General features: G+C 47.8%; 1 protein-coding gene, 2 non-coding genes and 1 pseudogene across 3 annotated transcripts; 2 read left to right on the forward strand and 2 right to left on the reverse strand.

Moving 5' to 3' along the window:
• Positions 1-4,788: 4,788 nt before the first annotated feature.
• TRNAA-AGC (transfer RNA alanine (anticodon AGC)) lies at positions 4,789-4,861 on the forward strand. Its single transcript has one exon. It is a non-coding gene; the product is annotated as a tRNA-Ala (tRNA).
• A 5,692-nt stretch (positions 4,862-10,553) lies between these two features.
• Positions 10,554-11,454, reverse strand: LOC133756387 (putative vomeronasal receptor-like protein 4; annotated as a pseudogene).
• Positions 11,455-15,133: 3,679 nt separating this feature from the next.
• TRNAS-GCU (transfer RNA serine (anticodon GCU)) lies at positions 15,134-15,215 on the forward strand. Its single transcript has one exon. It is a non-coding gene; the product is annotated as a tRNA-Ser (tRNA).
• A 5,963-nt stretch (positions 15,216-21,178) lies between these two features.
• Positions 21,179-22,105, reverse strand: LOC133757176 (putative vomeronasal receptor-like protein 4). Its single transcript, XM_062187788.1, has one exon. The coding sequence runs from the start codon at positions 22,097-22,099 to the stop codon at positions 21,179-21,181; it is 921 nt and encodes a 306-aa protein (XP_062043772.1). The 5' UTR covers positions 22,100-22,105.
• Between the last annotated feature and the right edge of the window lie 2,379 nt (positions 22,106-24,484).

Here is a 24,484-nt window from a genome sequence, read left to right on the forward strand (position 1 = left end):
ATCAAGTACAATGAAATGGAAGTGAAGGAATAAGAGCTAGAGGAAAATCATGGAGAGATTAGTAACACTAAGACTATCTTGCATTTTCACACGTGTTCTCACCTACTGTCCCCATAAGCCACCGATGTGGCAGAGAAGTGGCAGTGATGGCATCTCAGCACCCACACATCACACCCGATTTCAGGTGCCTTATTCTTTCCGGGTGTGGTCTCCCCAAAGGAAGCCATGGAGAAGCTCCAGAGTGTTACTTGGAAGACAGTGAAAAAGACACAGGGAAAACACAACCGACAACACAGCAGTCAGGTAACCTTGTGCATCAGCCAAGGTGGGACTGTTAAGTACTGCCTTGGAGGTTCTGTGTTTTTGGAAGTCCGATCTGTATGACTGGGACATACCCCAGACAGGACCCTCCCCCTCCCCCACAGTGAAGGAATCCACCAGAAATAAATCGAGTCCTAGTCTCCTCTAAGCAGGCTGATTGGTGACGTTCATCTACATGAGGCCAGTCTGTGAAGAATGTGCAAAAGGCAGTACAGAGTCAAAGAATGTGAACCACCAACTTATCTGAAAAAAAGTCCTGAAAACTGTTCCATTAGTAACCACTACAAAAAGCACATTAAACACCTAAGAATAAATTTAATTAAGAAGATGAAAGATCTGTACCCTCAAAATATAAAATATTGATAAAAGACATTGAAAACACAAATAATGGAGATAGCCAGTGTTCATGGATGGGAACAATTCACACAGTTAAAATGTAGTGGGTGAGGTAGGGTCTAAACCCCTATTCCAGGTCATTTTCTTTTACCTATTGAAGCATTCTAAGTTCAGGCACAAATACACTGCACAAAGTGATGGAACAAGGACATAAGCCTCAGCCATTCTTGCTCATTGCCCAAAAGATAGATAAACATAGGAATGCATTCCTTGCCTTTGAATCTCAGTTGGGGCTCTCACCCTAACCCTTCACACCCCACCCTGTATTCTTTTCCAGGCTCCCAAGGCCCATCAACTTGCGTACAGGCAGCTGGTCACCCACCTCTACGAATTTATTTTCTCTGAAGAAATGCGGTCTGGCTGTAAATTCGTACACTGCCTCCTCTCTAGTCTGTGCCTCTTTTCCTAACACAAAGTGATCAAGTTTATTTAAATAGAGGAAAAAAACACACACTTGGGCATGGCTCAGGAACAGAGTGGGCCAGGAAGGGACAGGATGGGGAGAGAAGTACAAAAATGGTGCCCTGGAGAGAGCAAGCCCCTCCAAGGTGCTGGCTTCTGGTGAGGTGGAAAGGGGCGTGGTTACCTCAGACCACCTCCAAGTGAGGGGAGATACATCCTGGGAAAGGGGTTATTTGACTGTCAGGTAGTGGATAGGATTCCATTGGGCAGGGGAGGTGTGGCTTCCAGCTTGTGGACTTAATCTACACCCTTCCTGATCCCATATAAAAAATGTCACTAGTAATCAAAGAAATAAGCAGATTCACTTCACATCTACTATAAATCCATAATAATCAAAATAACATGGTACTGGCATGAAGACAGACAAGTAAAGCAATGGGACTAAATTGAGTGTCTGCTGCAGTGATTAAAGCACTAGTTGAGATGCCTGCACCCCATAATCAGAGTGCCTGAACTCCAGAGTGCCTGGGTTGGAATTCCAGTTCCAACCCAATATCAGCTTCTGCTAATATACAGCCTGGGAGGCACTAAGTTTTGGCTCCATTACTTGGGTCCTTGTTTTTCTGGCTTCTGGCTTTGGCCCAGGGCCAACACTGGCTGTTGGATGAATTTGGGGTGTGAACCAGTGGATGGAAGACCTTTCTCTCCCTCTCTCTTTCAAATAATCAGAAATTGGATGTGAGGGCGATCTGCCTGCGACATCTGTCACCCCATTGATCGCCAGGCTTGATTCAGCTGATCTGGCTGGATAGGCGGATGTTCCCTTCCTCCTTCACCTTCCAGGTCCCTCCTGAAGCTGCGCACTCCATGGAAGAGGACAACCTTCCCCACTAGAGGAGGACCGGTCTTCGGTCAAGGGTATACGAGTAGCTGCGCTCCCCTGCTAGAACCTCCAAACAACCTCTCAAATAGTTAGAAATTAAAAGCAAAACAATAGAGAGTCCAGTAAAAAACCCAAACATATTTGAATATAGTCTTTGGGTTTTTGACAAAGGCATCAAGAATATACAATCAAGAAAGGATAATCTCTTCAAGAAATGGTGTTGGGAACCTAGGTACTACATGCAGAAGAATGAAAATTAGAACTGTATCTTCCCAATACAAAACACCAACTAAAAATGTACTGACAACTTAAAGGTAAAACCAAAAAGTCTAAAATTCCTAGAAGAAAGGTAGAGGAGAAGCTCCTAGTTGTGAGTCATAGCCATATTTGTTTGGATGGGACACTAAATCTCAGGCAACAATGGCAAAAAGTAGACAAATAGGGCTGCATAAACATAAAAATCTTTTGCAAATCAAAGGAAACGAACAGCATTATGAGAAGGCAACCCAGGGTTATGCAAAAGTATTTACAAACTACATATCTAATTAGAGGTTATGGAAAAAAAAAATACATAGGCCGGCACCGCAGCTCAATAGGCTAATCAACCACCTGCAGCACCGGCACACCGGGTTCTAGTCCCTGTTGGAGCACGGGTTCTGTCCAGGTTGCTCCTCTTCCAGTCCAGCTCTCTGCTGTGGCCCCGGAGTGCAGTGGAGGATGGCCCAAGTCCTTGGGCCCTGCACCCACATGGGAGACCAGGAGAAGCACCTGGCTCCTGGCTTCAGATCACTGTGGTGAGCCGGCTGCAGCGGCCATTGGGGGGTGAACCAATGGAATGAAGGCCTTCCTCTCTGTCTCTCTCACTGTCCACTCTGCCTATCAAAAACGAAACAAAAAAACAATCAAACAAAAAAAAACATAGTGGAAAGTCACAAGACAATTCGCAAAATACACCCAACACCGGAATAAAGAAAGTTTATTGTCAGATGGGGGAAACCCAACAGGATGCCTCCCATGCATGAGAGAATAGCAGCCTGTAAGAACAGGTCTTATAAAGCTTTGCAGAGGTGAGGAAGTGGGAGCAGTGAATCCCCTTAGGGTGGGGGTGACACTTGTGGTTGGGCCATTTGGTCACCTGACTTCTAGTAAGCCAGGCTGGGCTTAGGATTGAAGCTTATTGTACAAAATGGCAATGCAGCCACAGCCTAAAAGAGCACTCCAGATAATATGGTAACATTTTACTAACACATAGGACACCACCCAACTCAACAGAAAATCTGATGAAAACCTGGCCAAGAATCTGAAGGGACATTTTACCAAAGAGGAGGCAAGAAGTACATTTAGAAATGCTCAGCAGGGAAGCACAAATCAACACTACAGTGAAATATGACCTCAAATCTGTTAGAATGACTATCATCAAAAAGTAAAACTTAGCCAGTGCTTGGGGAGGTGTGAATTAAGAAGAACCTTGCACTCTGTCGGTGGAAAATGAATTAGCGGAGCCATTAGGGAAAATAGGATCATGCTTCCTCACCAAAGCACAGACAGAATTTGCATGGATCAAGCAGTGTCACGACTGGTCACCTACCAAAAGCAAATGAAATCTGTTTACCCAGAGATACTGGGCATCCATGTACAAGACAGCTTTATTCAAAATAGTCTAGACATGGACTCAATCCCCCTGTCCATGAGCTAGTAAGTGGAAAAATAAAATGTGGTATTCATACACAAAGGCATGCGATTCAGCCTTTAAACTAACAAGAAAGAAAGAGGGAGAAAGAGAGAGGAAGGAAGGAGAGGGAGGGAGGGAGGGAAGGAAGGGAGGGAGGGAGGGAGAGAGGGAGGGAGGGAGGGAAGGGAGGGAGGGAGGGAGGGAGGGAAGGAGGGAGCGAATCCTATCACTGCAGCAGCATGGAAGAGTCCCGAGGGCGCGATGATGGTGAACTCAGGACCACAGAGAAGACGGCACGTGATTGCCCTCAGGGGTGGGATCTGAAAAGTCCCACTCCCAGAAGCAGAGAGAAGCGCCCAGGGTCCTGCAGCCGGGAGCAGCCCCAGGAGGGTGGGGGTGAAGATCTCAGGGGTGCAGGTCACGCACGCGGATGCGGGTCCGGGAGCGAGGAGTCCTGTTGCCCAGCACGGCGGCTGGCGTGGACGGTGACGTCGTGTGAGGACCGCGGCGAGCAGGCTGCAGTTCTCCACAGACAGGACGTGGCAGCGAGTGCGCACCGCCTGGAGGACCCCGTCACGCGCATTCCTACACAGCGCCGTCCACTACAGAGCGCGTTTCCAAGGGGTCACCACAGCCACCGGGGCAGACAGACGTCCTCCTGGCGCTGTTTCCGCGCTGTAGCGGTGGTCGTCACGCTCGCGTCCCACGCGAGAGCTCCCCGGTTCGAAACCGGGCGGGGGCAGCGGCTTTTGCCTTTTCTTCTTTCACCCCGGGAGGTGGCCCCCGGCCCTGGCCACCGCGAGCTTCAGGGCAGCCCCGAGAGTGGCTGCTCCGCGCGTCTTCTCCCGAACGAGGGCTGCGCCGTGGGATTCCGGCGGCGCCGCGTGTCTCGGCGCCCACGCCCTCGGCGGGCCGTGTCCCCTGCAGGACGGAGACGGCGCTGGCCTCGCCCGGACTGGCCACTGCGGGTAGACGCGCCCTGGGTGCAGTCCCGGTCGGGTCGTGGTGAGAGGGTGTGACCGCTCTGCGCTCCAGCCGGCCCGGGAGCAGCCCGAGGCCCAGATGTGCAGCAGCCAGGACTCAGGGAAACCAACCAGAGTGGGTGTTGGCAGCTGGGGAATTAGCTCAGGTGGTAGAGCGCTCGCTTAGCATGCGAGAGGTGGTGGGATCGATGCCCACATTCTCCACACCTTGCTTTTGAAGAAGTCGAGAAAATACCTGCGACAAGACTCCTCTGGACACAACCAGACAGGACTCCTGGTCACCTCACAGGACAACGCTGTGCGGTGTGTACTTGGGGCTTTTCCCACATTGCTTCAGAGGAACTGGGGTCACAAAAGCCTAAGATACTCAACTGTCCTTTTGCTCCTCGGTTGCTTCAGTAACTGGCCCCACATTTGGCACAGGACTGCAAAAACCGTGCATACTGGATGGCAGTCCCAGCTTCCTGAACAGGACGTGAGCAAGTGGAGCACTAGGTCCACGGGTCCTGCTGTGGCTGTGCAAACACCCAGAAGGTGGACTCCTTGGGGACTCCTGGGCAGACTTCTGCCCTGTGACATGTGTCTCTCATGCTACACAACACACTAGGGACTCTGAGACCTGACCACTGGCTCCCACACACTCCAGAAATCTCTCCAAAGCATTGCAAAGGTTTGGAAGTGGAGTGGGCATTGAATCACAACACAGAGCTGGTGACACTTGCAAGTCACACACAACTGTGCACTGCCTGCAAAAACAATAGTAGCAACCCTGGGTAAGAGACACAGAGGAAACAGTGCTGGACGCTCAGAGTGGCCCAGCTACATCCCACATTATTCAGCTTATGGAGAGCTATGAATTCCTAATTCCTGTGGGAATGGCAATACATAGATACCAATGATGAGAAGATGTAGATATTGGATATTTGACAAATATCCTCAAACAGTTGTAACAGTGTTTCAAGAAGTAATGACAGACTCTCTTGAAATGGGCAGAAAGCCCAGAAAGTCTCAGGAAAGAATGGAGTATAAAAAGAAGCCAGAGCTGTAATTTGATTTGTTGCATAAATCAGGACAATTAAAACCAATCAAACAAAACACTCCATGGGCCCAGTGACAGAACAGAGAGGACAGCTGGAGGGTTCAGTGAAGTCTAACAGAAAACAGTGACCAATCACAACAGAACGGTAAACAAGGAGACACACCCTCATATTAAAACCTTAATAGAATCTGGACCAGGGGTGTGGCTCTGTATTTTCCATTGTCACCTGGGTTGGTTCTGGTCCATGCTGCTCCATTTCATGAAAATGGGAGAGCTGGTGTCTGGGCCCCTGCCATGGATGTGGGAGACCCCCACTGAATGGAAGACAGCTCTCAGAGCTAACTCTGCCTTTCAAATATATTATATGTCTTCTTTGTATCAGAAGAGCAAAGGATGAGGTGAAAATCTACCTGAATGGTTAATGGCTAAAAAATTCCCAGATTTGGCAAAAGACAGCATCCTACAGATTCAAAAATTTCATTCTACCAAACAGCATAAACTCAAAGAAATTACACCAGGCTCATCACTATCAAACTGCTAAAGAAAAAGGTTCTTGCCAACTGCCATGGGAAAATGAGGGGACACATTTTAATGATTATGGTTTCTAATCAGAGGACTGTTGCTTGCAACATCACTGAAAGGAGGACATGGAACACAGTGTCTGTCCTCTGAGGACATAGAAAGCAAATATGGACAGGGCCAGGGCTTCAAAAATGTCCTGGGAGACACATTCTGTCTTTCCATTCCTTTTTCCACAAACCTTTTTCACACACCTGTTCTTTTAGTACCATCCTTGAAATATGATCCATTCTTAAAAAGAAGATTCTGCCATTTACAACAATGCAAATTATGTGGCTGCTTTTATGCAAAGTGAAACCCACCAGACACAGAGAGAAAAACAGTGCATGATTTCACAGGTCTGTGGATTCTAAAGCCAGCTGCATGTTCAGGAGCTGAGAGTGGAAAGGTGGGTGAGGGGCAGAGACACAGGGAAATGGTGAGGAGCTGGCCTAGGAGTACCAAGTTGCAGTTCCTGGGAGGAGAACCCAGAGATGGAACCACACAGAGCAGGGCGACTGCGGTTAGTACAGCGTCCTGTGCAGTAACTTCCTGAGATCCCAGAGCTGCACCCCATGTGCAAAATGCTAACCACATGAGATGGGCACTTTGTTAGTCTGTGGGAATCACTTCAATGTGTAGACATCAAATAACCCGGGTTCCCCTCTCCCCAAGGGCTTCGCAGGAGAAGTGGCCACCCTCTCCTATCCCTGGGGCGGGTGCCCAGCGTTCCCATTCGTTCCCGGGCGGGTTGGAGCGCGGCTTTGGTAACTCCCACTCAAGGGGCTCCCTGGTCCTCCGGAGACTTCCGTTCCCCCGGGCTCGGGACCCCCGAGGCAGCGGCCGCGCTCTGCCTGCTCCCCAACCATGAAGCGTCCGATTTCGTTCCTGTCCTGGGAGCGCGCTCGGCGCCTCCAGCCAGTGGCTCCTGTGGGGACCGAAGCCCCAGCTAGGCCGGCTTCCCCCCGCGCGCCTGGGGACACCCGGCCCGGGACACTGAGCGCACCTGGGGAGACTGGGCCGGGCATTCGGGTGGTGCCAGGGCTCTGGGACAGCGGAATGCGAGTCAAGGCGCCCTAGGCTCTGGTCTAGGCGGTTGATCACACTGATATGACGGCCACTGGGCTTTTCAGTGGTGCAATGGCGCGCGGTACTTATAGAGGGGTGCGTGTGTGTGGGATGCCTAGGTTGTGAGTTCGACCCTGACCTGGAATAACTTTTTCCAACACTCTCCACCACCACCCCCTTTCCTGACCCTCCTGGACTGTCTTTAAGGCTTTGGCAGTTCTTATGGCTTGATCCTTGCCACCCAGCTCCAGTCTAATCCGTGGTGCCCCAAGGAGTAGCTTCTCTTTCTCTTTACTTCTTCCTTTGGGACTCTATCCTGTAGGAAGGCGCTGCTGGCTACCTAATACAAACCTGTCATGTCTTTTGTTGTTTTATTGCAAGTTCTAGAGAATTCCGAAATCCTTAGAAACACTTGCATGAGAAGTATTCACTCTCACTTCCTTTCATTGTGATCACCTGTGTCCTTCCTCACATGGATGCTAATCATCTTGATTTTTTTTCTCTTAACTACACTTCCTGCTTTCTGTGCTTTGAGTCCATCTTTATGTTATTGTTCATGTTGACATTTAAGACTACAGTTTTTCTACTTGTTTTCTATTTATCCTATCTGTTTTATGCTTCTTTGACTATTCATGTGATATTTGTACGTTTTAAAATGTATTTTTATTAAAATTATTATTATTATTATTTAGTCAAAGGGGGAGAGAGAAAGGAATGAGGGATGGAGAGAGAGAATTTCCATTTGCTGGTTCACTCCCCAAATACTAAAAACTACCATGGCTTGAGCCAGGACCCAGAAATTGAAACCAGGTCTCCATGTGGGTGGGTAGGAACCTAATGGCTGAGCCTTCAGGGACCAGAGTCCCAGGTCTGAACTGGCAGAAAGCTCTTCTTCAACACTCAGGTATGTAGTGTTGTACAAAATAAAAGCAATTCTCTAGAAAATTTAGCAATAAAGAAACTTAACTTGCAACCTACCTTTGCTCCAGTCTATGCAGACCAGAGACAGTGTCACTGCAGGCAACGTGGTTTGCTGTCATCAAAGAACAAACCACCCTTCCCCAAAATAATGACTGTGCATGAGATCAAAAGTTACACACTGGCAGAGTCCAGTAAAACTGTAAATTGTACACTGACTATGGAAAAAGTATGGAGTCCTTTACAAGCTAGAAAGAACCGCTCTCTGATCAGGCAATCCAACCACTGGGTATATAGCCAAGGAGACCCGAAATCCTGCTCCACCATGTGTCTATTGCAGCAGTATTGACAAGAGCCAAGATACTGAGTCAACTAAGGTGTTCATCTCCACCTGGATGGGTGAAGAAAATGTGGTGTACATGCACAATGGTGCATTATCCTGCCTTAGAGTAGAGTAAAAACCAGTCATTGTCAGCAAAATGAATGGTTATAAAGGACATTAAGAAAAATAAGGCAGACTCAGATAGACAAATACCACTTGCTTATTCCTTATATGTGGGAGCTGAAAACTCAACTTGAACACAGAATATAAATTCTAGAAACAGAAAGGGATATGGGGGTACAGAAGGAGTATGGGCAACAGATGAGAGTTAACAGGTAAGAGTTGCATCAAAGGAATAAGTTTGTAGTATCACACAGCATGGAGGGGTGACTACAGTTCAAAATAACCTAGAGTATATTTTATGGGAAAATGAAAGAAAGGAGCTCCAGGCCCCCAAGCCTAAAGTAATGTCCAAGAAGGGGAAATGTTAGGTAATTTGATTTGATTAGTACATGATGTATACATGCATTGAAATGTTGCGCAGTAACCTCTACATGTTACTGTTAATTATTCTAAATTATTTGCCATCAAAAAGTTTTTGAAAAACAGTAGAGTGTGCTTCATTACTGTTAGAGTGTATTGATAAAAGACAGCAGGCAGGTGATCTATGAGCCCTGAGTTGCTGGACAAAACCGTACTTTCCATTTGATCCCAAGATTCTTGGAGCATTCAGAGCACAACAGCAGATACCCCAGCTCTACACCACATGCTCCAAGTGGACACAAGAAGTCTCACTGGGACCATCACCATGTGCTCCTCCAGCCTGGGCTAAACCGTTGTCATTTCTCCCCTCACTCTCCAGCTCATAGCCTCCTGTCTACAGGCAGCCTGGCCTTTCCTTTACTCTAAGCCACTCATTCTGACCCTCATCTCTAAGAGTCAGAGTCAGTTATGAAGGACCCAATAATCAATCATTTCATTATGGATCAATCGCTCTGCCAGTGCCTTCCATTTATTAAAGATATAACACTCAGATCAAGAGAAGCTTCTGCAGCCAGGTTCATGTATCCCGGGATCACAGTGGGAATAGCCTTCAACTCTTTTCTTCTCTCACTCTCCCGCCTTCCAAAGTGACCAGGGCCATGAGTCACTCACTTCGTGCAGAGAGCCGCAGCCTGACTCAGTTATCTTGTGGAAGGCACGTTCCTCAATCACCTTACATTTAGAAGCAGCCAAGTAGTAAAATTGTACCAATATATTCCAATATTTGCTGGGGATTTCAGACAAAGTTTTGTTTTCTTAAAGAAAAAGAGATGATGAAAAAGAGAGACAGAGGTAGGCATTGTGGCAGTGGATAAAGCTGCTATCTGAGAAGCCAGTGTCCCATGTGGGTGCCAGTTCTTGTCCTGGCTGACCCATTTCTGACCCAGCACTCAACCAATGACCTGAGTAAAGCAGCAGAGGATAGCCCATGTGCTTGGGTCCCTGCCACCCATGTGGGGGACACAGGTGAAGCTCCTGACTCTTGGATTTGGCCTGACACAGCTTACCCAAAACTGGCTGCCACGTCCATCTGGGAAGTGAACCAGCATATGGAAAATCTCTCTCCCTCTCTCTGTAATTCTTTCAAAATAAATAATCAAATAAAGAGACAAAAGACACAGAAAGAGTGTCAATACATATAGTCCCTTTTTCTCTGTTACTTACCCATTTTTGTTTGTGCTGATGACTGACTGAAGTACAGCAACGAGTGTGCAATCAAGAAGAAAAAGCCATGTGACAGAGATGGCAGAATTGGAGCCTAGGAAGACTACTTCCAGGTTCCTGGATCTGCTGAACAGCTTAGATTGCTTGTACCAGGCTTCTTATTAAAGTCTGCTTTTATAAGCCCTCATGAAGTTAATATTTTTGTGCAGGCCGGGAAAGGCAATCCTTGGAGATAGATCTTTAGTACCCGGAGGAGTCAGGACAGAAGCAGCTCCCTGCCCTCCTCAGCGAGCTCTCCAGCATTCAGCAAAGTGAACATCCCTGCTGGTCAGGACAAAGGGACTGAGACTGGCATAACTGAGTTCTAGAAGTATTTTGATATTGGATATTGTGAAAATCCCAGTGAAGGTGGACACTGTAGAGGGAGAAAATGAAATCTGTCCAATAGGAGAAGAGGAAACAGGTCATGAGAACAAGAGTGCTCTGAGTAGCTCTGACCTCAGGGCTGGGATGTTTTGCAGTCCTGGAGCTCTGGAGGTAGAGGACATGCTTGTGATGTTTGTACAGACGGAGCGCCATGTGCCCACTGCTCCAGCCCATGACACTCTGAAAGGTGAGGTCCCGAAGGGCCATGAGGGAGAGGAAAAGCCACCTGACTATTCGTCCAGCTGGTAGCATGTAGCAATATTCAGCATACATTCTAACTCCAGACCCGTTCACGCTGTTGACTGCTGTGATGTAGTGGAGCAGGTTAGAGCTTATGAGAAGACTAACGACCCAGAAGAAGAGGAGGTAGGGAAGAAGCTGCCAGGCAGTGTGTGGTTTGAGCTTTCTCCAGCAGGTGTTCCTGGGACTGATGGTGATGGCCTGGACTACACTGAGGAGGCAGGTGGTGCAGATGGAGAGGCTCCAAGCCACCCTGTTCAGGTAAATCACAACTTTGCAACCAATGTCACCTAGGAAGTTACTGAAATAAATGACAGTGGTTATGTCTCTGATCCCTGTGGTGCAAATAATGAGTATGTTTGAAAAAGCCAAGTGGATGAGGATCAGGTTTATGGGTTTTTTCTCAGGACCCATGACTAAAGTATGTACATATCTCAGAAGCACAAGGAAGTTCCCCACAACTCCAGGTCCAGTGAGAGAAAAGAAGATCATTCTCTGGATGATGTCACTCCACGTCATCTTCTAAGTTCATTGACAGAACGAAGGATCTTTCAAGCAACACAAAAACTAAAGGTGACCTAGGGCAGGCCTGTCAGTATCTATGTGTTTGCTGAAAAGAACAGAATCTGAAATATGTACGTGTCCATAGTTCTCTCCTCTTCCTTTTTCCCTGTCTTCTGTCTTGCTTCTGTTGACACAGAGATGGTAATAACTACAATTTAATGCAAGTTTTATGTTAGTGCCTCACCTGCATTTTCATAAGAGCCTTCCATGTGTCCCTCATGTCCAGATGAACATGAGAACTTTTCCCCCAACCACTGCACAAGTGCAAGGTCCTCTGTCAGCTCTAAGCCATGATCCTGAGGAACTTCTTTTCATGGCTCACACTCAACAGCTGACCCAACTGGGCTGTGCTGCTGCCCATCTCCCATTCTTGCTACCACCCCTCAAATGAGTATTGGGAAATAAGCCAGGCACAAAGAAAAACAATGCATGTTCTCAGCCATATGAGGAAGCTAAAATGTACATCTCAAACCAGAAGAGAATAGAAAAGCAGTTCCCAGAGGCTGGGAAGGGTGCATGAGGGTTTAGAGGGTGGAGAGAGAAGGGTTAGTGGGTAGGAGGGTGCAGGTGAATAGCAGGGGTAACTTTTAGTGTTTTATTGAACAGCAATATATCTGTGATTGACAGCAATTCAAAGTATGTTTCAGAACTGCAAGTGGAAGGATACTGAATGTTCCCCCAAAGAAATGATGAAGCTGTAGATGTCTGCATATGGCAGTCATCATACTCTGATCAGAACCCATTGTGTTCAAGTGTTGAAATGTCATGCTGTACCCATGAATCTGTGCAGTTACTATCTGCCTATAAAAATAATATATATACTTAAGAATCATGTATATGTAAATGGCATTCCATTCTTCTCTGGTGGGATCACATGGAACTTTTTTTTTTCCCCTCCTGCTTACCCTGTCTTTACTCTGCATTTCCCAAAGAGCATTCCTACACACAAGCTTGGACACACTACCTGGCCTCCCTCAGACCCTAACTTGCCATCTGTAAACCAAATTGTGCTTTGTTCAACCTGGGTGTATGTGAGGGTTAACGAGCACATGAATGCAGTGCCTAAGCCAGTGCCCTGCAAGAAGAGACTCCATTGTCAGGGTCACTCTGGGTCCTCACCTTGGTTATAGCTTTCTTCACATCTCTATTATTAGGTACTGTGTGTTATTGTTGGTTTAAGGAAGGGGAAACTCAGAAAAAGTACAATCATAATAAAGAAGCCAAGGATATGCCATCCTGAAAAGACTGAAGGACAGCAGAGAGAAGACACACTTAAGTTAAAACAACAACAGCCGGCCCGTGGCTCACTAGGCTAATCCTCCGCCTGCAGCGCCAGCACTGGAGGATGGCCCAAGTGCTTGGGCCCTGCACCCGCATGGGAGACCAGGAGGAAGCACCTTGCTCCTGTATTTGGATTGGCGCAGCGTGCTGGAGGCAACATGCCTGCCCTAGCGGCCATTTAGGGGGTGAACTAATGGAAAAAAAAAACTTTTCTTTCTGTCTCTCTCTCTCTAACTCTGCCTGTCAAAAAAAAAAAAAAAAAAAAAAAAAAAAAAAAAAAAAAACCACAACAACAAAAAATCCCACTGCTGGGAGCGAGAGTGCACAAAGTCAGGGAGCCTGCGGGGAAAGCTCCCCACTGCAGGCTGAAAGCCCACTGCTGCCTGATGCCCCCGAGCCTCCCTCATGCCTGGGAAACCCAGCAGCCCTGGGCTCAGAGCATCAGTGGTGCTGCTGCACAGCGGCTCATCCAGGGCCAGACAAGCAGACGCTGCTGGGTGCATTGGGAAGGGATCCCCATCCTCTCCCTGGGTCCTCACACCTTCCTCTTCCAAAGGGGCCAGGGAAGCTGAGACCCTCCCTCTCCCCACCTGCCCCTGACCAGCCCTGCCTGGGGCAGCCCCCCTGGCACTCAGCATCACTCACCTGAGCAGTGTGCAGGGGCTCTGGCGGGAGCTGTGGAGAGCAGCACAGCCAGGCCTCTTTATCCTTCCCTGAGTCCCAGTGCTCAGGGACACTCTCACTGCTGTCAACATGTCAGTGTCAGGAGTTTGGCTCTGCCAGGGGAAAAGGCTCCTGTGCACGCTGTGGAGCCCTGGGGCCGGCTCTGCCCTCTCCCTGCTGAGCCTTCATTTGCTGAGCCCAGATTCCTCCTGGTGCTAATTGTGGTGAACCTGCCCTGATGAGCAGAAGGCAGCTGGGTGAGGAGCAGGCACAGAGGGCCCTGGGTTCCTGGGACCTGATTATGTTCTCATCCCACCCCCTCCTCTCACCAGCAAAGCTCAGGACCAACTTGGAAGGAGTATTGTAGAGTCAGCAGTGGACACTTTGTCAACTTTTTTTTTTTTCCAAATTTTTTAAATGATTTATTTATTTATTTGAAAGTCAGAATGACAGATTGGGAGAGACAGAGACAAACACTTTTCATTTGCTTGTTAACTTCCCAAATGGCCGCAATGGCCAGGGCTGGGCCAGGCAGTATAAAGTGTAAAATAAAAATCCATGAGTATGTGTGACATAAAGAGATGGCTGACTACAGAAATAAATGTAGAAAGGACAAATCTTTACAGAACAACTCTCTGCTCTCAGAGCTGTGCCTTCATTAGCTGTGCCCCTGAAGTGACAGCACCACTGGTGGCATATTTCCTAGGTGGCGAGTACAGAAACGATAAAACAGCACCTCTATGTACACGGGGAGAAACCTGGGCCTGGAAGAGCCGCTTCTGCAAGCGCTGATAAAAGCGAACCCGCTCTGGGAGGGCTGGTGCATTGTGTGGGTGGGATCCTAGTGTCTGAGGACTGCGCGGCCTGCTCAAGTCACTGAGAGTTTACACGTGTGATTTGATACTAAGTCGCTGATACAGTTAGTGAGACCCCTACACACAGAAACAATGAGCACACACTCCAGCCTCTCTTGTGTCTGTGGGCTCCTCCTGGGAACACTGCGCACCCATGGCCAAGTAGTGACAGCGCGCTGGGAAGAACAGGGGTGGTCGTGGGTAAGCGTGGGCCGGGGAGTGCAATGTTTGCAGACAATTCAGGAGGAAAACTCACGCAAATTTTCTCATAAAGGGATTATTTAAAGTTTTGTCCAAATTAAATTTAAAATTGTTTACATACACAACGTTTTGAGAAGGGAGTCAGGACGAACACCTGCGCGCTCCCTGCCTGCCCTGAGCAAACCGGTGACCCCGCAGCCCCCGGAGCAGCTGAAGTCACCCCCAACTCCTCACTTCCTCGCTGCTGGGACGTCGAGCGACAGCGAGGCGACCCGTCCTCTGGAAAACCACCGCAGCGACGCAGGAGTCCGGTGACTCGGAGTCCGGGGTTCCTCCCACGCCGACGCCGCGGGGCAGCCCCGGAGAGTGGAGCTCGCCGGGTTCTCCGACGGCCCCTCCCGCGCCACAGGATCCCGAGCCGGACGCTGGTGGACGGCTGTGCCGGGAGCCTCCTGGGCTCCTGACGCCCGAGGGGGCGGCACCATGTCGGCCAGGTCGTGCGCGGGCGCGCGCGAGCCGCCCTCGGCTCCAGCCTCCGGGCCGCTGTGCGCCCTGGGCCGGCTAAGCCCGGACACGCTTGGCGCTGCGGCGCGGGCCCTGTGAAAGGCAAGCCCTCGAGAGCGACACCGCGTGGGGACGAGGTGGCCGAGTGGTTAAGGCGATGGACTGCTAATCCATTGTGCTCTGCACGCGTGGGTTCGAATCCCACCCTCGTCGTCGTCCTGCTTTTAGGGCTGGCAAACGGGGGCAGGGTGCCGTGGCCACTTGGGTCCGGTCCTCCTGGCTGGGCCGCTTCCCTCCTCCCTCTCTCTCCCGTTTTGTAACCAGGCCTGAGCTTGCACCCAGGGCATTGATTTGGCAGACGTCCGAGGACATCTTGCCGGCTGTTACCCCGATTTCACGCCACGTAGCTCCTTTCTCGGTGTTTGCCACACTCCTGCAAGGGCCGTGACGTCCAGGCGGATCCCCCACCGCTGCAGGGCAGTGGATGGCGACAGTAATCCGAACGGCTCCACTCCCATCCTGTGGGGAGTGAGGTGAACGCTGTGACGCAGGAGTAGGCACACTCGCGTTTCTGCGGGGTGGATACAGGAGTTGACTAATGCTGTCACATGTCGGGGTAGGTGCGATAGCCCAGCCACATCCCACATCCCAGAGCTCACTCTGTACCGTCGCTTTCCCCTTGACCGTTTTCACGCATCCTGCATTTACCTGTGTAACTGCCATGGGGAAATACGTAGCTGCTTTTCCAGTTAAACCACAGTTCTTCCGTGGTGCTGTTAGCTTCCTAGGAGTGGTCACACTCACACCTATTGGAGCCATTTCTCTATTTAGAACAGTTTGTTTTCAGAATTAATTGGCCATGCACTTGGAACTCTATGGATTATGTTTACAGCTGATGTTTTTCTAAATTGAGGTATAGTGGGAAAAGTAAAAATTGTACATATTTACAACATACAGTATGTTTTGATATATGTATACACTGTGAAATATTGAAAAGTAACACAATTTTGTTTACAAATACATGTTTCTGTTTCTGATGCCCTCACTAATGGCTGAATAATCAAGATTCTCTATTGTTGAGAGGAACTCTGCTTTCACAATTATTTTAGTATTTTTATTTATACATCAACATAGTATATATTAGGTAATAGACAGATGTAGATTACGGGTATATAGATATAGTCATTTGAGACCTCCTAGCTATGGATAGAAATTGGAGGCCTGTATCTTGTAGGAGAATGATTGATACTTGAGTTTTGGCCAAAATTTTGGTTTTTCTAATAACACTTTTATTTGCTAAAAATTGTTTTGTAAGCTCTCCTTTCAAAGAAAGCCAAACATGTTTATATGCCTGAAATGCATTCATATTTCTTCTTTGGAAAAATGTCTATTCAGGCACTTTGCCCACTTCTACATGGAATTGGGGGTGTGTTCATTATTTTTTTTTTTATTTGACAGAGTTAGACAGTGAGAGAGAGAGAGACAGAGAGAAAAGTCTTCCTTCCGTTGGTTCACCCCCCAAATGGCTGCTACGGTCTGAGCTATGCTGATCCGAAGCCAGGAGCCAGGTGCTTCCTCCTGGTCTCCCATGCGGGTGCAGGGGCCCAAGCACTTGGGCCATCCTCCACTGCCCTCCCAGGCCACAGCAGAGAGCTGCACTGCAAGAGGAGCAACCAGGACAAGAACCGGCACACGTATGGGATGCCCCCTCGCAGGCAGAGGATTAACCAAATGAGCCGCGGCGCTGACCCCTCATTATCTATTTGGATGTTAGTCCGTTATATGGTGTACAGATATTTTCCCTCATTACTTATATTGCTTTTTCATATTGTTGGTTGTTTCCTTTAATGTACAGAAACTTTTCAGTCAGATATAGTCCCATTTTTCATTGTCTGTAGTTTTGGTGCTATATCTGTAACATTGCAGAGAGATTTTGCTATGCTTTCTTCTAGGATTTTTGTGGTTTCAGGTCTGTTTTATGTGTGGTATATGGTAAGAGTGCAGTTTCACTCTTTTACATGTCATACCCAGTCTTCCCAACAACATGCATTAAAGAGATTGTTCTTTACCCACAAAACCACAATGAGCTATCCCTTCATACCTTTTAGAATGACTATTATTGAAAGAATCAAATGATAACAAGTGTTAGTGAGGACACCCAGAAAAGGAACCATTACACACGTTGAGATTGTAAATGGGTACAGCATTCTAGAAAACAATATATGGAAGTTCCTCAGAAAGGTTAAAATAACACCACCATTCCATACCAATAGGTAGAAATTCCACTTCTGGGTTCACATCCAAAGGAAATGAAATCAATATATCAAAGTGGATTTCTCATGCAGTGTTGTTCACAATACTCAAAGGAGGGAGACAAGTTAAGTGTTGCTGACAGATGAATGGATAAAAAATGGACTCTCATTCAACCGTCAAAATAAAGGAAATCCCACCAGTGGAGAGAGCAAACAAAAAATCACAGTGCCGGGAGGGAGAGTGCACAAAGGCAGGGAGCCTGCGGGGAAAGCTCCCCACTGCAGGCTGAAAGCCCACTGCTGCCTGATGCCCCCAGCCTCCCTCACGCCTGGAAACCCAGCAGCCCTGGGCTCAGTGCATCAGTGGTGCTGCTGTTAAAATTGTTTAGTTTCTCCAAACTCTAAACTTTGCCATGGGCATCTTCATCCTTCTGAAGCTTGCAGAGTAGTGGGTGGAGCCAGCGTGTGCTCCACCCCTGCCCCTCCCCAGGCCCACTGGGGTCCATCCCACAGGCGCTGACAGAGCTGCCCTCCCCAGGCAGAGGCATCTGTGTCTGACACCCTTCCGTTTGCTGCAGCTGCCCACTGGACGCGGGCTGCAGTGTCAGGGAGTCAGTATGGACTCCACATCTAGTGAACTGCATTTGTTCATATAAATATTTACCCATAGCTCAGAGAGAAAAGTTTGATTCACGACGAACTGTCAGTAATGTTGACCACCAGGAGCAGAAAGATTTTTCCAACTGATCTTTAAAACACGTGTTCAGTTGGTTTAAGATGCCACCTCTGGGCCCAGTGTTGTGGCACAATGGGTTTAGACACTGCCTGCAACACGAGCGTCCCACATCGAGTGCTTCAGATCCGGCTCCCTGCTGATGCTCCTGGGGAAGGAGTGGATGATTGGGCCCCTGCGCCCACATGAGAGACCCTGATAGAGCTCCTGGCTCCTGGCTTCAGCCTGGCCAAAATGTGACTGTTGTGGAAATTTGGGGATGGAAGTGCTCTCTGTCTCTGTCTCTTCAAATAAATGAAGACACCACTCTTTTTAAAAAATAAATGAAGTGTCATCTCCTTGCTATGCATTTCCCCTGGTCTAGGGCACTCTTGTCCACCTGCCGCTCCAGGAAAGACCCATGTGTCCCCCTTCAGTGAAGGGCAAACCAAGCGACAGATCTTGCAGAGTGGCGCTGCTCTACAGCTGCCACTCCTTACTGGTTTGCTGCAGAGCTTCCCTGGAAGAGAATTCAAACCCACACGTTTAGTTGTCCTGAATGTAAAGTGTGCACAGAACAATGCTAAATGGCCCAGTGTTGGCCCACAGTAGTTCCTCTTGGGTGGCACCTCCGCCATCTTGACAAGACCTCAGCCGACGTTGATTTCCTGGCTCTCAAATGCCACAGACAGCTCAGCTCCTCTGTTTCCTGCCCCAGACCTGGAAGTAGCCATTTCTCCCAGTGAAACCTAATGGTGCTCATGGGAATGGAAGTTCAGAACTGAATCTGGGCACTAGTGTGTCCTTGCTTGGGGGATGCCTGTTTTAGGTTTCCACAGGTGGAATGGGTATGGATTCTTTCAGAAAGATAAGGATGCATCATGAGATCATATCAATTTTTCTAGTTGAAATTAAAGACTACAGAGTTTTTAAAAATATCTTTTACATTTACATGTCTTTGCTTATACTGAACATCATTACATTAGCATAATTACTTCTTTGATTTATCGTATGTATCAAAATAATGATATATTACCAGTTTAAAATTATTTCATAATTCCTTTTATCCTTGGACTATATCCCATTAGGAACTTATGATCCAAACACTATGCTTAAAAATCACTTGAAATAACTTTGTGCCAGCACTGATATCAAATTAGGTTTCTTTTCTTCTTATATTAGTGTAGGAGTTTCACTGGACTTTTTGGTTATGTAAAATATTTATATGATTCTAAAGTCACAGCTTGTCTCTGTGGCTTGATCTATAAGTATGTTCCTTTCGGTGGCAAGTGCTGCCATATTGGCACGTTGAGGACTTCTGGTTCTCCCTAAGGCTGCAGGGCGCTCCACTCTGTGATGCACCCTGATGCAGCGAACCCAGTCTCCTACAGGGCAGTGTGTGTGTGCTGTGTCCAGGCACCGAGATCACGAGTGACACTGGAATACACCTTTTGGACACACATCACTTCTTGTGTGGGTGTAGCCATGGTATTCATTTCTTCCTTCCTTCCTTCCTTCCTTCCTTCCTTCCTTCCTTCCTTCCTTCCCTCCCTCCCTCCCTCCCTCCCTCCCTCCTTCCCTCCTTCCTTCCTTCCAAGATTTATTTATTTTACTTGATGGGTAGAGCTACAGACAGAGAGAGGGAGAGAGAGAGAGGTCTTCCATCTGCTGGTTCACTCCCCAAATGGCCACAATGGCCGGAGCTGGGCCGATCAGAAGCCAGAAGCCAGCAGTTTCTCCATGTCTTCCACGAGGCTGCATGGGCCCACACAATTAGGTCATCCTCCACTGCTCTCTCAGGCCATAAGCAGAGAGCTGGATCAGAAGAACAGCAGCTGGGACTCAAACTGGCACCCATATGGTATGCCAGTGCTACGGGAGGAGGCTTAACCTACTCCACCCAGCGCCGACCTCCATGGTATTCATTTCTGAACAAAATCAGATCGCTGAGTCAAAGTGCACACACATTCCTGTTTTAATGCCAAATGTTTTTATTGCCTACAATTAGCTGAAGGTCTCGTCAGTCACAATGTGTGAGAGCCCCTGACACCTACAGCCTCACCAGCAGCTGTTGCCAACGGTGAAATTTTGCTGATTCGGTGGCATGATTACTTAGGCCAGTTTTGTTGGATGTTCCCCAATATAAAGGAGCCTCAGAAGTCAAGCTTTGTAATTCAGAACTAGAAGCAGTAAAATTCCCACCCTCTTTCTTCTTCTTCTTCTTCTTCTTCTTCTTCTTCTTCTTCTTCTTCTTCTTCTCCTTCTCCTTCTCCTTCTCCTTCTCCTTCTCCTTCTCCTTCTCCTTCTCCTTCTCCTTCTTAAAGTTTGCCTCCTTTGGCCATGCCTGCTCATCGGGTCCCCAGGGCGTCCTGCAATGTCTCAGCCCCCCACAGCGATCTAGGCCAGTGGCTGTGCTTGTCCTTTCCTATATGAGAAGCCCAAAGGAGGGGGAGGCAGGAGGCCAACAACCGAATATGGGTGGCCAAGTCTTGTCTATTTGCCAATAAAAATGGAACAAATGTCGGGTGAAAACAGGACAAAGTTTGCTTCCTAACCTGGATGTTTCTTCTTTCTGCTTTGGCTCACTCCCTTTCCTCCCTAATCAGACAGAAGATAGATACTTATCAACCATTGTGTAAGCATGAAGACAAATGCCTTTTCAGAGCAATAACCAAAAGATAAAACTTGCAAGAATTATGTCTTTAGAACTTCCTTGAGCCCTGAAGCAGATTAGACTGCCTAATAACAAAGTCCATTGTAAAAACAAATTAAAATAACAGAAAATAAAATGAGCCCACACGGACAGCAATGTGATCATGGCTCCTAAACCACAAAAACTGCACAAGTGCTTGGCCAGGCACAGCTGCTGTCTCATTCAGAAGTGCTTGGCTGTGTTCATGCTGTGCTGAGGCCAAGATGACCAAGTCCTGGAAACCCATGTTTTCACCGATGGCTGAACTGGAATTAGGCTGCAGGTAGCCTAGGCTGTCCCAGCATTATTCCCTCTAGTCACATTTGTGCTGTAGTCTGAAGTTCTCTCTGCAGGCATTTACCCTCCTTAGATCTAGTTTTGCTTTGGTGCTTGCTTTCCTAGGACACGGTTCTACATGCCTAATTGTGCTGGACAAAAGTGTTGCTGCATAAAAAAATATCACTAAATCATACCTTGCATTACCAGAGGACTTAATGTAGAAAGTAGTTTTTCCAACATCTCAGTGAATGTGCCAGCGGTTAACCAGGTGGACATCTCTGCTAATCAGGACGAAGGGACTGACACTGGCATAACTGAGTTCTAGAAGTATTTTAATATGTAACATGGTAGAATCCCCGGTCAAGGTCGACCCTAAGTAGAAAGAGAAAATAAAATCTGTCCAATAGGAGAAGAGGAAACAGGTCATGAGAACCAGAGTGCTCTGAGTAGCTCGGACCTCAGGGCTACGATGTTTTGCAGTCCTGGAGCTCTGGAGGTAGAGGACGCGCTTGTGATGTTTGTACAGATGGAGAGCCATGTGCCCACTGCTCCAGCCCATGACACTCTGAAAGGTGAGGTCCCGAAGGGCCATGAGGGAGAGGAAAAGCCACCTGACTATTCGCCCAGCTGGCAGCATGTAGCAATACCCAAAATGCATTCTAACTCCAGACCCGTTCATGTTGTTGACTGCTGTGATGTAGTGGAGCAGGTTAGAGCTTATGAGAAGACTAACGACCCAGAAGAGGAGGAGGTAGGGAAGAAGCTGCCAGGCACTGTGTGGTTTGAGCTTTCTCCAGCAGGTGGTCCTGGGACTGATGGTGATGGCCTGGACTATGCTGAGGAGGCAAGTGGTGCAGATGGAGAGGCTCCGAGCCACCCTGTTCAGGTAAATCACAGTTTTGCAACCAATGTCACCCAGGAAGCTACTGGGACAAAAAGCTGATAATATATCTGGGATTACTCTGGCACAAAATGTCATTATGTTACTAAAAGCCAAGTGGATGAGAATAACATCTGTGGCCTTTTTCTTGGGACCCATGACAAACACATGCATGTGCTTCACAATCAAAAAGAAATTCCCTCCAATTCCAGGTCCAGTGAGAGAAAGGAAGATCACTCTCTTGATGAAGTTACTCCAAATTATTTTGCTACTCCAAATCATTTGAGAAAGACAAATGAGCCAAAGGTGACATGTGTCAGGTGTGGCTTCTCTCTGGTTTGCCAAAATGAACAGAACAGCGTGAATAGTATGGTGCATAAATGCATACGGGTGAACATGTACATTTCCTCTCAACTGTCTCTGCTTCTGTGTCTTTTGTTTTTCTGCCTCCCTGATTTATAGGAGATGGTGGATCTAAAATCCACATGCCCAGCCCATTCTCTATCTTCTCTCACTCTCCAGCTGAGCCCATCAACATCACCTTCATATATCCACAGGTACACATACGTGGCAATATCCCCCCCAACAATCCTGCCTTAAATTTCTTGAGACATGCCCTTCCCTGCCCTGTACTCCTCTCCCTCCCAGTGTCCAGTCAGCTCTGCCTTGCTGTGAGCACGCTGAGTGCCCCTTCCAGAGCACGCCAGTAGCCTCTGCTCCAGAGTGCTCAGTGTGACTGGAGATGGTTCACAGCTGGCACCTTCTCTGCAGAACTGTCCAAAGGGAAAAAACCCCACCCAACCTCTAAGGGGAAAATCTCTCTCTCCTCATCCAGATAACCTGGGCCAATTCCTGACTGACATGGGAGAAGCTGCCCTCTGCCTTCTATGTGGGTCCCTGGGTTATGCAGACACTCCTGGTCTCACAGCCTGGAGGCAACTGATAACATTTGCTATCTGGGACCTAACATTGCCTGCCTTCTTACACTGCACTGACTGTAACTCCCTCAATAGGCATGTGAATCCAAATCTCATTTTCAGAACCTGCTCAAAGCAACCCAGTCAGGACCAATGTCCTGAACATTGTCTCCTCTTTACCACCTTCTCAGCCAGAAACATTATCTTCATGTCTACACTAAATTGGTGAAACATTTTTCTGAATCATCACTCTCCCTCCAGGTTTTCCCATATACTGCCTACTGAGATTTTGAAACAGAAATCTGCTTATCTGAATTCATTTCTCATGACCTTTCAGTAGCTTTCCATTAATCCAAGCACATTTGTCTTCTTTGCATCTGAAGTTTTCAACTGTAGCCTCTGCTTTCTTATCAAACTTATACTGCACTGCTATGTGTGTTAAATTCCTGCAAACAAATTGGATCTGGACACTCATCTTATCCACAGGGATATGGACAAGCACCCCACGCAACCTCTCTCATGCTGCCACAGCCTCTTCCATAACTTATGCCTATTCCTTTATTGCTTAGTAAGGCCTCGCTGAACCCACTGGACTGTGCCATCACAGTCTTGTTTTTCTTCTTTCACTTGACTGTGGAACTCATGAGTGATTTCACTTTTCATCGAGGCTCTAAATTACCTGGCTCTATGCCTGGTAATTCTGGTATTCAATAAAAGTTTATAAACAAATAAGCAAGTGGGTGTGGGCTGATGTCTGTAAATGCAAAGATGAATGACAGAGATAAAGTTAGGAGCCAATAGAGGAGGAACTACTTGAGGAGATTCTTTTTGCTTGTGAACTAAGACCTGGATGTCCTAGCTGCACATCCCTGTTGATGGCGCGTTAGCTAGGGAGCCCAGCGTGTTCACATCTCACAGCTGGGTTTGAACGTGGGCGTGCCTTTCATGACACCAGCCCCAGTAGTCGCGTGTGCTGCCACAGAAGCACAACAAACTCTGACCCACACTTACTGTCTCCGGGCACTGACCACCTTCTAGTTAGTTGTTGGTTTCCAAACATCTGGCACTTGGTGACGGCAAAAGGAAAGGCTTCATGAATATCTGAAGGTGCAGCCTGTGAGGGGTGGGGAGAGATGAATGCAAAGGCCTGAGTTGCCAAGGAGAGGCCCAAGGAAGGGAAATAGATGCAGGTCATTGCGGCCTCTTGAGTAGCACAAGAGTTGTGGACAGCAGCTGTGTACTGGGCTCTCTTCAACCTCCAATTTCTCTTAGCTTGCTGCTCACACTGTAGAGCTAACACTTTAAATGGTTCTCTTGGCTATATTAGTATTTTATTCTTGAAGCACAGTAAATTATTTTCAGTTTTAAATATACTGTTCTGGTTCATATGTCAGAGAATGATGGTCTCTTTGTTTAGAATTCAGCTTTTCTATCTTTTTTTTTTTTTTAATCAAGTTAACTTTCTCTGAAATACCATTTGTGGGGCCCAGCATTGTGGCCTAGAGGGTTAAGCTGCTGCCAGCAATTCGGGCATCCTATGTGGGTGCCAGTTCAAGTCCTGTCTGCTCCATTTCCAATCTAGCTGCTTGCTAATGCAACAGGGAAAGTAGCAGAGAATGGCCCAAGTACCTGGGCCCCTGCACCCATGTGGGAGACCCAGATGAAGCTCCTGGCTCTTGGCTTTGGTCTGGCCCAGCTCTGGCCATTGTGGCCACTTGGGGAGTGAACCAGTAGAAGATTGATTCCTCTT

Source organism: Lepus europaeus, chromosome 3 (assembly GCF_033115175.1).
Source record: "Lepus europaeus isolate LE1 chromosome 3, mLepTim1.pri, whole genome shotgun sequence".
Lineage (NCBI taxonomy): Eukaryota > Metazoa > Chordata > Mammalia > Lagomorpha > Leporidae > Lepus > Lepus europaeus.